Source organism: Medicago sativa, chromosome 5 (assembly GCF_051527215.1).
Source record: "Medicago sativa cultivar Bolivia chromosome 5, Bolivia_mono, whole genome shotgun sequence".
NCBI lineage: Eukaryota > Viridiplantae > Streptophyta > Magnoliopsida > Fabales > Fabaceae > Medicago > Medicago sativa.
In genome coordinates, this window is record NC_140753.1 from 57,923,387 (window position 1) to 57,936,913 (window position 13,527).

Below are 13,527 nucleotides of genomic sequence, written 5' to 3' on the forward strand. Positions count from 1 at the left end.
TCTTCCTCTGAAGCCAGAGTTACTTGTGATATAAAACTCCGATTGTGAATAAGATGTTTGGAAATGTGTTAAGATTTACTTGTGGCTGTTCAGTTGTGTTATTTTGTTTCTGCTTTTCTAATCAAGTTTCTTGGGCAAGATGAGTTTCAATTCCCTCAATTTGCAGCAGCTCAACTTTGCTGTTAATAAAGCAATGCTTAACGTTGAAAAAGACTAAAACATATTATCAAGCATCAGAAAACCGTATAGCATGTATTAAGTTTAATTGGGTAAAAAGAAGTTTTCAGGTTCAAATTTACAATCTTGCAACAAAAAAAATAAATATAAATTTGCTTCAATTTAAGTTGGAGTGTCCTCTAAAAGTAATGTGGCATGTCAAACAAACCAGTCAATAGAGTACAATATCGAGTCAAATACAACACCGGGAAATACTAATAATTTTGTCACAGATGATATAAAAATATCAGGTTTCAGAAATTGTGTAAAGTGTAACAAAAACGAAAGCAGCCGAAACTAACTAAAATTTTTATATGTTATAACATATAAAAATTAAGTTAGCAGGTCTCTTCCTCTGTTGTAATTTGGTTTTTCATCTTGGTTTTAATTTTCTCAAGTTCAATCTAGCTACACTGATGAAAGTATGCTTGCACAAGCTCAGACACACAACATTGTTGATACTCAGAATTAGTTACCAAACCATGATGCTTCCCAAATCCATGAGACTCAAGTTCAAGCCACTACTCAAGCAAACAACACCCTGTCATCTCAGAATCACACAAACTTTTAAAATTCAGAGACAAAGAGAGGAAGAAGAAGGAGGAAAGAACAGAGAAAGAGAGAGAGAGAGAGAGAGAGAGAGAGAGAGAGAGAGAGAGAGAGAGAGAGAGAGAGAGAGAGAGAGAGAAGAAGATGGAAATACTGCTTTTAAAAATACGTTTTTGGTTTTACTCCCTATACTAACCCCAATCATCAACTAAAGCCACATAAGCCTCCGTTAGCCAGCACAACGCTTTATTAACAGAAACGGACGGCAGGGACGAATGTGAAAATGTTATGTAATTACAAGGGCTGTCTTGCAAGAAATAAATTACAGGGACTAAAACCAAAAACGCGCGAACTTATAGGGACCTTTTTGTTATTTAAGCCGAATAAATATTACGATGTGGTCTTGTTGAATTGGTGAAATTTGAAAATTTGAAAAATTTGTCCGAAGTGAAAATGAATCAAATCTAAAGTTATAGGAAGACAAGTTTCCATCTTCTCTATTTAAATTTAATGAACTAAATAGGTTTATTAGCCTCCCAATCCTATATACAAATTTTTGTTTGGATCAAATAGAGAAATGAATTAGAAAACGTCCAAGAAGGAATATCATGTTCTCATTCTATGCTTCTCAACTAAGTATTAACAAAATAACTATCATGAATAATAAAAGTGAACTATACATGATGTCCAATGTACATGTCCCTAGTATTTTTTTTCTCCCTATTTTATGATCCTAGTATATACAGTGACTATTAACCCCATATATTAATGTTTCTTTACACAAAATCTGACATCAACATCATATAGTTTCCACTCATTTACTTTGATCCGACGTTACCAATCATTTGTATGCTGTGTCGGTTTTTGTGTCTAAATAACATAGTTGATTAAATAATTGGCCACACCTTTCTATCACGAGGTACTTCCACAATGGTTAGGGTTTCTTGCTTTGTTTTGATCATACCAGAATCTAGATTCAAATCATGATAACCAACCCCTGACCTCTTTTGTTGTTGAATCACCAAAACAGAACCATCAAAAGTAGAATCTGAAGCCACTAACATGTCTCCAATAGAACCAAGTTCTGGATACTCATTCCATTCAGACATTCCACTAAACAAATTTGACTCACTTGCATGTCTTCTACCAACCAAAACCAAATCAAAACAACCATCAAGTGACCTTATAACATTTATCAATTCAATACTATCTCTTGCTATTTCCTCTTTATAATCATGACGTTTAATTTGAATACAATCCACTTTAAACCTATGAATCAAGTCGCCGTCCGGATCCCTGTTGATCAAGTTCCTATTTTTCTTTCGAGGCTCCATTATTCGAACCAATGTGATCCTTACGTTCGGGTGATGCGCCATTCGCATCGCGTATGCTAACGCTTCGCGATCGTCCTCACCTTCTATAAAAACCATTCCAACACTAAAATATGAAACACTAGTTAGAGGATTATTCCTACTCAATGTGCCGCGTTCGATTAATATCCCAACAGAACAAGGTGCTGTTCTAAGAAGATGACGATTTAATGCACGAATCGGGGCTGCTGACTCTGAAGACCCATTTGGAATCCACCGTTTATGAAAAGGAAGAATCAACAAACAAACCCTCTTTTCGGCAACTTGCATACATATCTCATTATGCATTGTCTCATAAGGAGAAATCGATGTGAAGAGTTTCACAACCACATTGTTCGAATTTTGTTGCTCATACGATCTAAACGCATTTATTATGTGTTGTGAATAACTCGCCGAATGCGGTGCATTCTCCTTGTTGCATTCTGGTTGATGATCTATGAAAACTGGTGATACTCTTCCTCTAAGTTGAATAAGATGTAGGACATAGAAACAAATAGGATTTTGCAATGAAGGGTTTGACATTTCAAGAAGATTGATAATGGATGGTGTGTTTTCTTGACTGTGTATACATGCCATGAGACGTAGTTCACTATCTGAAGTTGATTGTTCAATGGTTCTTCTTCTATTCAAGGATAAGTACCTCTTAGATGGATCATATAGGAATTTCACAATGGGTGTTGCGGCTCCTGTTAACCATATTAAAGCTATCAACCCACTTGCATTTGATTTTTCATTTATAATCTGCAACAAATCACATATATATTCACATTCAAATATGTAGCTATTATTCATATCTAAAAAAAAAAAAAAATATGTAGCTATTATTGATTGACATCATTGCACTCATTACATTATCATTACTTTCAAGTAAACTGTCAATTTAGTCATAAAGTATCATTCTCACTCTAATTTATTCTCTAAAGAATTTATTAGGTTTAACTCAAACGAGTCTTTGCTCAATCCATTTATGAATGAATCCATAAATCCGAATTTTTAGTTGCATTCCTTTACAAAATTCAAAATTTATCAATTTGTCATATTCATTAAGAGGGATGCTATACATCGCGAGAGTTATTTTCCCGACAAACTCACGAACTTTTTCTTTTTCTAACTGCAGATGACAATATTTAATTTTTTTTTGAAGGAGATGACAATATTTAATTGTCCACACTTTATTCAACGCATGTATGTTAAACCACACTATAATGTATTGTATGTACAATTAACAAGTTTTATATACACTCAACGTGTCAACTTCAGAAACACCTCACCGTTCCATACCTGCTCAAGCATATGACAAAAGCTCTTTCATAATTTAGATTAATAATTATGGTGGATTTCATTGAAGTGCCTTCTAGAGACACAATAGCATGCTAGAAGTTTACTGAAGTGCCTTATATTTGTATAATTTGCCAACTTTTAGACCGTTCTTCCTCGTTCGTTATACTTTCGCGAATTTTTTTTTTTTCGCTGTATTTAGCATTTTTCATTCATTAATGATGTAGAACTCGATTTGATGATGCGACGTTGAATGATTTGAAGTAGATATTGTGAATTTAAAAATAAAAATAGATCTACATTTGATAAATTAGAGCGAAAGAAAAAATTTATCAAATTTGATGGTAAAAAAAATAATATCAAAACCAATGCAACAATTTGGGTTTTTACATCATGTGCAAATTTGCACATGTTAAGAAGTTTTAAATAGTAACTACGCAAATTTCCACATATTAAGAAGTTTTAAATAATAACTTTGCATTGGAACTTGTATATTTTGTATTTAAATGTATAACTTTATAATAAATACTCCCTCCGTTTCACAATACTTGTCCATTTTGAAGAAATTACGCATACTAAGGAATCAAATAAATGTTGTCATTTTTGATGAAATTTTTTGTGTTTTTTCTATAATACCCTTACTCATTTATTATTTCATTCTATTATTTCTTTCTTTACAATAAATAGGTAAGGGTATTATTGATAAACCAATAATTAATGTTGCATTGAAACTTGAAAGCGAGAAGTAAAGTGAAACAATATTATTCTCCAAAATGGACAAGTATTGTGAAACGGAGGGAGTAGTTGTTTTTTTTCTTCAATAGTTGTTTTAACATGGGCAATATTGCACATGTATGTTAGACAAACCCTTTTTGCAAATACAACCTAAATTATAGTGGTTTACGGTTTGCACACGATTATTAAGGAAATGATTAATTGTGTTTATTTCAATGGTAAAATTAATATCATTTACTAAATTACCTTTATTAATTGTAGTAAGTGGAGTAGTTAAGTTGGATGAAATTTAGGGATGGCTAAATGGATTGAACCCGTCGAGTTGGCCCGTTTAACCCGCTATTTTTAGCGGGGTGGTTTGAGAACCTGCCACAAGTAGGTTGCCCGCTCCGCCTAACCCGCTAAAAAGCGGGACGGCGATGGGACGGGGCGGGTTGGCTCGTTGGGTTGATATGTTAAAAAAAACACTCTGTTTTTCACTTCTTTTAATTTATAAGTCACAATCAATTTTCCAATTTCACCTTCATACATTGGGGAAAAAATTCAATTAATTTTATCACTTTTGGTTTATGATTTTAGCCTTATATTTTTAACAATTAGTTAATTTATAACTCATGAAGTTTTTCTTTTCAATGTCTTATTGATTAATTATAGAATTTTAGAACATGTAATTTATATGTTTGAATAATTATTTATATATTTTTAGTGGATTCATAAATTATATATTTAGATTTCTTTCAATTGGCTTTAAATTTATATATTTTTACATTGTTTATTTGAAGATTTAATTAATAATTTTAAAAAAAAAACATCGACGAGTCAACCTGCCAACCCGTCGGTCTGCCATAAAACGGAGTGGGATAAGATTTTCAACCCTATTTCTCTAATTGACCCGCCCCGTTCAGCCCGGTTATTGACGGGGAATGGCGGGGCGGGGCGGGTTGGCCCATTTTTCCATCCCTAATGAAATTCAATAAATAAGGGTATAATAATGGAAAAAAAATAATAAATGTTGTGTTGATATTCTAAAGTGACGATTATTTTGAGAAAAAGAAAAAATGCTAAAGAGACGATTATTGTGAGACGGAGCGAGTAGAAAATTGTGAAACATTAAATACATTTACTAATATTAAAAAGACAAATATTAATTGACGGGTCTTTGCAAAAAACATTAATTGAGGGGTAAGTATTTTTTAAACAATAATTACACGGTAAAAATTGTGACATTTTCTTATAAATAGAATCAAACTTTTATTTTTTGAAAATCTTCTCGTAACAAGGACCATATGGAATACTATAAAAACTCATTTTGCTCTTCATGGAAATTAACCACATACATGATTGAAAATGAGAAGAAAGTTATAATGATTCTTACCTTAAGATTTAGAGCAGTCTGCAAGAAAATGAATTGTGTAATGCCATGAGCACTCATAAGTATTCCTAAAGATAGAACATCAGTTGCTGGCATCTTCCAAAAAATTGAAGGCAACATAGTTCCACCAACCTTCCCCAAAGTTGAAAATATAGCAATAAATTGTATTATTAAAAAGCTACGAGCATCAATTAGAAAAAATTTGAATTTAGCAGACATATAAAGAAAATACAATGGCAAGTAAACTGCTGACACCATTGTATCCAATCTTTCAGCCAATGCTGATCCTAATGGAGGTCCATCAGGTACAGCCATACCTAAAATAACAGCCCCAACTAAATAATGTTCTCCAATTAACTCACCACAAAATGCACAGCCCAATAACATTAAAAACACAGAAATTATGTATGATTCTTTGATTGGTTTTCCTTCTGGTGTTTTTCTTATCATCCAAAGCATTATGGGTCTAAGAACACATATTATGATAACAACCATAGCGAAAAAAGAAATTGTCATCCAATTAATTGATTTGTCTTTCTTTGATTGTTTTTGTGTGTTTACTACAGCAATCCACAATAAGCAAACGGTTCCATTAACCATTGATGCAGATAGTGCTATTTCACCTATTTCTGTGTTTAACAGCTTTAAATCGGATAAATGGACCGCGGTGGTGTGTACCGAACCGGTTGAAAAGACAAATACTATGGCAAATAAGGACTTCAAGGTAATATGGTCTAGGGCTAATACTAATCGTAGAAGAAGCAAGATTATTGTGCTCATTATTAGTGGGATGAGCAATGAAACTATTCCAATTGTCCAAGCTTTTTTCCCTAATCTTGTAATAACAGTTACGTCGACTTTTACTCCAATCAAGAAATTGAACATCATGCACCCAAAATATGCGATTGTCTGGGTTATGTAGATTGTTGTTGGTGGGAATAGCCATTTTTTTAGGAACTCACTTTGCCCGATAACTGTTGGTCCAAGTATCAAGCCAGCCTGAATACATTTCAAAAACAAAATAATTAACTATCATGTTTTATATCTTAATAATATATAAATCTGTTGTTGCCAAATATTCAGTTTTAGCATTTTTAGCATGAATACATTTCAAAAACAAAAGAATTAATTAGCATCTTCATGTGTCAACTTTTAAACATGTTGTTGCCAAATCATCATTTGGAAGAACAATTTTCTTAACCATTTTTTACCTTCCAAGGATTACATTAAGCACATAAACCAAGATGTATTTGAAAGAGCAATTCATCATCGTTCTTCGTGTTTTTTATTTATTTAAAGGATTGATCTTTGCGACACATAATATTTGAAAATTCAATTTTTCCTCGCTTGATGTATAAATTCGGGTCTTAAATACCGAAAAAATTGAAATCAGACTCAACAACAACTACGTCCAACACAATACAACCACTAATTTTGTCGCAAACAAAAGGAAATTTTCCTTCATCACAAATAAACAGAAACTATAAGCCCTCTTTTATGAATTAATCCTCTGCATAACAAAGACAAAACCTAAAATGCTTCCTCTGCACCACCAAACAAACATTCAATCTCTCTTTATTCTCCTCTCTTTATTAGTCTCAAATAAATCCACTCCCATTTTCAACTTCTCTCTATGAAAGATTGTACATCGAAAACCACGAGCTAGGACGTAGATACAAACTTCAAACCACTCTCCGAGGACTGATGACAGTGCATCAACATTAGTTTTTTAGTCATATTTAGGTCTTTATTATAGCATTTAGAGAGTCAACTGCAATGAATTCATGGTGAAATCAAACCAAAACAGGAACAAGAGCTCAAGAGAAGAAACTTTGAGAAAACAGGAAAATATTGCCCAAGTATAAGCAAACGTGCCACGTTGGTAACTGGTCGTGGCACGTTGGAACGATGTGGAGTTCATGGTGACATTCTGGAATTTTTGTGGCACGAAGGAAAATGCAACGTGCCACGATTGGTTGATGAACTTGCTGCCACGTCAGATTAATGAAGGCATCGTGCCACGATGGTCCCGAAACGTGGCACGATGATGGGCTTTTTCTAGATTAAACCCTAATTTCTTTCTATAAATATCCAGCTGCTAGCAAGGGTTAGGGTACTGATTATTATTGCGATTTTGAGCACTAAGGACGACAGGAGACCAAGGAACGAGCCCTGAATCTCATACCAACACCCCGTTGGTTAGATTTATGTATGTTTTCCCTTGTTATTTCTTATGATTGTTTAGCTATGAGTAGCTAAACCTTTAGTTTGGTTAAGCCATGATGAAACTATTGTAATATATGATTTTGTAGTTGAACTCTCTCTATGATCAATGCTATTCAGTTTTTATTCAGAATTACTTGTGTTTATTGCTTTTCATGTTATTGTTTTGTATGACTACTAGCCCTAGCTTCTTGCAATCACATGAATTGATATTAGGAATTGAATGACTACTAGCCCTAGCTTTTAATCCTGAAATAGTAATTTTGTTTAACTCAACACTAGGAGCCTAGAGATAGGAAATTGAGGGTTATGATACATGAATTAACGTTCCAATATTGCTTCCGCGGTTATTCAATCAAGTTAAGAGATTAATAGGGTTATAACTTATGAAAGGGTTTTGAGTCAAGAGATTGATCAAAACCACTTAGTTAATTTATCGTAAAAACTGAGTAGTAATTGAGAATAAAGAGAGGTAGACTTTTCATATAGAGCAATAGCGGATTCACCGGCTTAACCATTCATCTCAATATAATTTTCTCTCGCACTTTTTGTATTTTAATTAAGTCTGATAAAACCAAACTTTTCTGCCTAGGGCAACCAAATACAAACTTTACACATCCTAATGTATAACGCGCTTGCTATAATTGAAATTAACACAGTCCTTGTGGATCGATATTTTTTACTACTTCGATAGTTTTTGGTACATTTCCCAGATATCTATCAAGGACAACCACGATTTCCTATTCTTGCATTTATTCACTCATAATTTATGTTTTGTTTCTCATTCATTATTCTCTCTATCTCTCTTTCTTCTTCCACAATTGGCCAAAATGGAAGGAAATGGAAGGATGCCGGTGAGAGGTGAAATTTTCTCGAGGTGATTTTATTTATATCTTGACATCATATGCTTTGGGTTAGTCGTTTGTCGTCATTTATATTGATTATTATGTGGCTTTGCAATACGTTTTTCAGAAAATCATTTTCAATGTATAGTTAGTTTGTGTGACTTGCTATAATTAGGCTGTGTTTTTTTCCTTCTCTTTCCTTTCTCTATTTTGTACAACTTGACTTATTGTTATTTCATGATCATAATTAGCGAGTTAAAAAGAGGTAATGCAAAGACTTGCATTGAGGCCGATAATTTAAAAGGCTGCAAAGAGCCTCACAATTTGAAATTAGAATTGAAAATGCTTACTTTTTTTTACCACCACCACTTTTTTTTGCATAACCGCCTTAAACAAACAGTAGGAACCTCTCTTCCTCTCCTTCAATATCCAAATGACAGCTCACATTTATCTTCTTCGACACATTGAAATCATTTTGATATGACGTAGCATCATATGGGTGGTGTGTTTGCCATAGGCGCCACCACCTCTTCTCCCTAAATTGTCGGCTCCATTGCAGTTGTTCATTAAGGGCTGAGCACCAGTGGCCACCGTCTCCCCTGATTTTGTTTTGAGTTTCTCGACATGGTTTTTTAGATTCAAATGTGGTCCTCTTCTCGGATTGGTTGTTGAATTCTGAAGGTTTGCGCTGGAGATTAGAGGTTGTTTGGTGCTTGGGTGGGTGTCTGTTTGCACAATTATTTTTTGTCTTTTTTTCCTGCGTGTGTTCGTATTATTTGTTTTCATATTGTTTGTTTTTATGTTTTTGTGTTTCTATTCTTAATAAGAGATTGGGTGGTAACATATGTGACATCTTTTGTGGCAATTCAGATTTTAAAACCTGAAAGGTTCTTGTTCTATTAGCTCAAAAAAGTTGTTTGGTTACTAATGTGTTGGACTTATCTTTCGATCTAGGTTTAAACATGTATGTTCTTGTGAAACCAGTCGTGTTGGTGTTCTTGTGCTCTTCGATTCTCTGAGGTCCAAAGTCTGTTGAGATTTGTAGGTCTCAATGCGTCAAGACTACCTTCACTCTAGCACTGACTTCTTATCTGTCTTAGTCCTTGTGAGTTTGTTCGGACTGTTATCGTCGAAAGAGCTATCATGCTTGCTACTTTGTTCAGGATGTTGTTCGTACATAGATCTTGGTTTTGTGTTGACGGTCGAACTATTTGCCAATTTTGAACCCATTTTTATCCTTAGAGATGTTCAATCTTCATATTTTTTTTTGTAACCTGGTTTCACACCAGTACGCAGGTTCTCTTGGTGGCACCCGTAATGAATGCTTGTTTTGTTGGGATTGATTAGGGCTAGTCCACTTGGTTTGTATTATCACGATGTATTCCGGAACAGATTTTACTGGGTCAGGTCTAATGCCCCATAATCTCCTGTATCTTTTTATTTTTATTTAATATATTTCTCCCTTTGTCTAAAATTTTTATTTAATATATTTCTTCTTTTGTCTAAAAAAAATAATATATGTCTAATTTGGTGGAAATGCGGCTTTGATTTTCAGGAATTCCTCGATTCAAATGGATTATATGGGGCTTAAAGTGTTTGAATAAGTCCACACAAGGGAAAGGGATGTAGTTACATATAATGTTACGATACACTAAATTTGATACTAATTCTCTTAAAAAAGAAAAAAAAAGAAAAAAAACCTATTTACAATAAATTGTAAATTGCAACCAATGTTGATACCTAATAGAGGGATACAAGTGCTTCCCTTCCTCACTGGTTATAGAAGTCATATAGACAACTCATCAACCTCATAGAACAACAATTACAATAGATTCTAGTTAGTTACAACAAGTAACTTGTTAGACAAGTTAACTAGTTAGATTGATAGCTCTGTAAATAGACTTCATATGTAACTAACTTGTACACAGATCATTGATTCAATAATTCAGTTTTATTTATCAATTTTGTATTCTTTATCACATAATATGGTATCATGGACATTTTAAGCTCATGTCATGCATTCTTCAATTTTCTTGTTGATTCTCTTTTCTTGAAGAATATTCTGAATCAAGGGGGGAATCATGAACCGGTATTCAAGTAAGAGATCAAGGCAGAATAGTTCCAAGAAAGTTGTTGAGTGTTACCACTGTGGTAAAAAGGTAAAGGTAAAGTTAAATGGTGTTGTTGAGAGGATGAGTAAAGCATTGGTGAAAAAAGTTCGATGTTTATTGTTAGATGAGGAGCTTCTAAAATCGTATTGGGATGAAACATAGAGCACAATAGTTCTTCCTATTATTTTTTCTTGACTGAGATCATCGGTAGTGCTTAGTATTATTCTTCGATTTCATCTCTCTTTTGTACTAATTAGGATTATCCTTTCGGTAAATTGAACAATAGTTCTTAAAAATATTGCATTTCCTTGTTTTCCTATAGTTTCATAAAATATGATGATATATCATGTAGAAAACTAATAGTATTTTGTTCTTTCCTTTTCTTTAAAATTTCAATTTTAGAAATTAATGCATTAATTTGCCTTTCCTTTAAATATAGATTCATTTCTCTTTCTCTTTGTACTAATATAGATTCATTTCATGTTTATATTTTTATAATTTAAGGGTAATATTTATTTAAAATATGAAATATCATATAGGGAGAATAAGTTTTTTCTTACTATTATGAATATGTTGTTGCATGTTAAGTGTATTTAAAATAAGGGTAAAAATTGTTATCCATATTCCATTATGTTCAATATCCAAACAATGAAATGCAGTATTTTCTCCGTTTAACTTCACTGCATTCTGCTCCACTCCATCATATTTCATCAATTCAAACCGTACCTTAGATACTATCTCAGAGACTAAACTGGATGATGATAAACAATTAATATGACATGAGTATTTGTTTTTCAATTTCAATGATCATTTTGAAATGTTTTTTTTCTTATTTGATCAACACCTAATTTCAATGTATTCACTTTATAACTTGATACATCAATGATCAATGAAGTTTCAATACTTCTATTTAAATATATAATCATAATAGCAAATGTATCAATCTTAATTTTTACTTGCATGGTTTTAAATTGCAGCCCACAACCGCAAGCATAAAGGAATATGATATCTCCGTAACCACATCATAACCCAAATTATATCCCCATCCGCCATATTTTTTTTTCAGATTTTGCCGCAAATATAAAGGTTCCCAGCATATTCCCATTAATAGAATGAGAGAAGAAACTAGTATTTCAATTCTAACAAACATATTTCAGAAATATTAAATAAATTACCAGTATTTGTGGAACGAAGCTGGTCTGTCCAAGTGGTGCAAGTAGGAATTGTAAAATTGTGGTCACAAGAGAAGCTAAAGAGGTTTGTACAAATAGCACTGGCAATGTGTAACTAAATGGGTTATCATGAAAGAAAATTCCTTTTGATCTTTGATAATTGACCATGTGTTCACATAACCACCTTGTTCCGTTTGGCATAACGGTAACATTCGCGTTTACGCTTGTTGCAGCCATGCACGCTAATTACTGCAAATCAAGCTTGATATATTTGGAGAAGAGAATATGTAATTACTTAATTGATCTCCATGGAATTGACGAAGAGGAAGGCAAAGAAAATAGGGTGAAAGACAATGTTTGGATTTTTTTGGAGGATGCAACTTTGTGAGAAGTATATTGATTAAATTTTGATAGCGGTAACGCTGAATTATGGGTAAGGTTTTAAAATTAGTTCTTTTTTTTTTTAAGGAAAAATTAGTTCTTTTTTGTGATTAGTCTATGATGATATTTTTAGAAGTCAACTAATGGTATTGGGTAGGAACTGTTAATGGGCTTAAGTCCTTAAATATATTTTTTTACTAGAGGTAAGATGCATCATTTTTTTTTTCTTCAAATAACTTAGTAGATAAAATTCAACTTTTTTAGAGAAATGATATTTGCATAACTATTTTTTGACAACTTTTGTGACAATTTTTTTTTCTTAAGCTCACATTATGTTTTTACTTTTTCACTCTATTGTTTTGTTTTTGTTCAAATACGGTGTCGTGTCGGACAAGACATGTGTCCGACATCGGGATTCAGGACTCACCTGATCTGAGGAGTATCCGTGCATCCATTTTTAATCTAATGGTTGATAATTATTTTCATCATTCTGATATGAAATAACCATTTTCATATGATATGTGCTATATATTGTTGTCCAATTTTGGGTGTGCTTTATGAAGAAAGTATATTTATAGTCAATAACTAGACTACTAACTAAGTTATTCTGAAGTGGCCATGATAATACTGTTGTGTGATCTTTTCGTCTTTTCTCTTGTTTAATTTTATTTCTGTGGACTAATCATCAAGTTTTGAAATGTTTAAAGTAATACATACTTTTTGAGATTGTTTATAAAAGAAGAATCAAATTTTTATCTAATAAAAAGATATAATGAATAATAATATATCACTTCATTAAGAAACCAATGGTATTAATTCCTCTAAAATTTAATGTATTAATTATAGGCTATTTAATAATTTATATCAAATGTTAAGTGGCGAAAACCCTCAATTTAGAATTCAGTTTAGGCTCTTCAAAAAACACAATTTAGGCCTTATTTTTTTAAGGGAAATTTAGGCTATATTATATTGCAATATTGAGCTATTTAATTTTATAAGTTGTAACATTTGTATTAATTTGCAATGTGACTCATTGATAGTGGATTGGAGATATGTTCTCATCCTAAGATGTAGATCATTGTTGTACCAATACTCTCTACTCTCTTTATCTTGTAGTTATTTAGTTCGATTGTGGTTTTGATTTACACTTAATTGCAAGATTAGATCGTGATATGTCTTTGTTACTTGTCACTGTTTAGTTGTTGGTTGCCATTGATATTTGCTCCTTTTAGATGACTCATGGTTTTAGGGCATCCCCCTTAGGAATAACTAGCA

The 13,527-nt window shown here is 32.7% G+C and overlaps 1 protein-coding gene across 1 annotated transcript; it reads right to left on the minus strand.

The window, feature by feature from the left end:
- Positions 1-1,359: 1,359 nt before the first annotated feature.
- Positions 1,360-12,537, minus strand: LOC146923438 (cation/H(+) antiporter 15-like). Its single transcript, XM_085708584.1, has 3 exons — positions 11,875-12,537; positions 5,524-6,519; positions 1,360-2,876 (listed from the first exon to the last, which is right to left on the minus strand). The coding sequence occupies exons 1-3, from the start codon at positions 12,106-12,108 to the stop codon at positions 1,653-1,655; spliced, it is 2,454 nt and encodes an 817-aa protein (XP_085564710.1). The 5' UTR covers positions 12,109-12,537; the 3' UTR covers positions 1,360-1,652.
- Between the last annotated feature and the right edge of the window lie 990 nt (positions 12,538-13,527).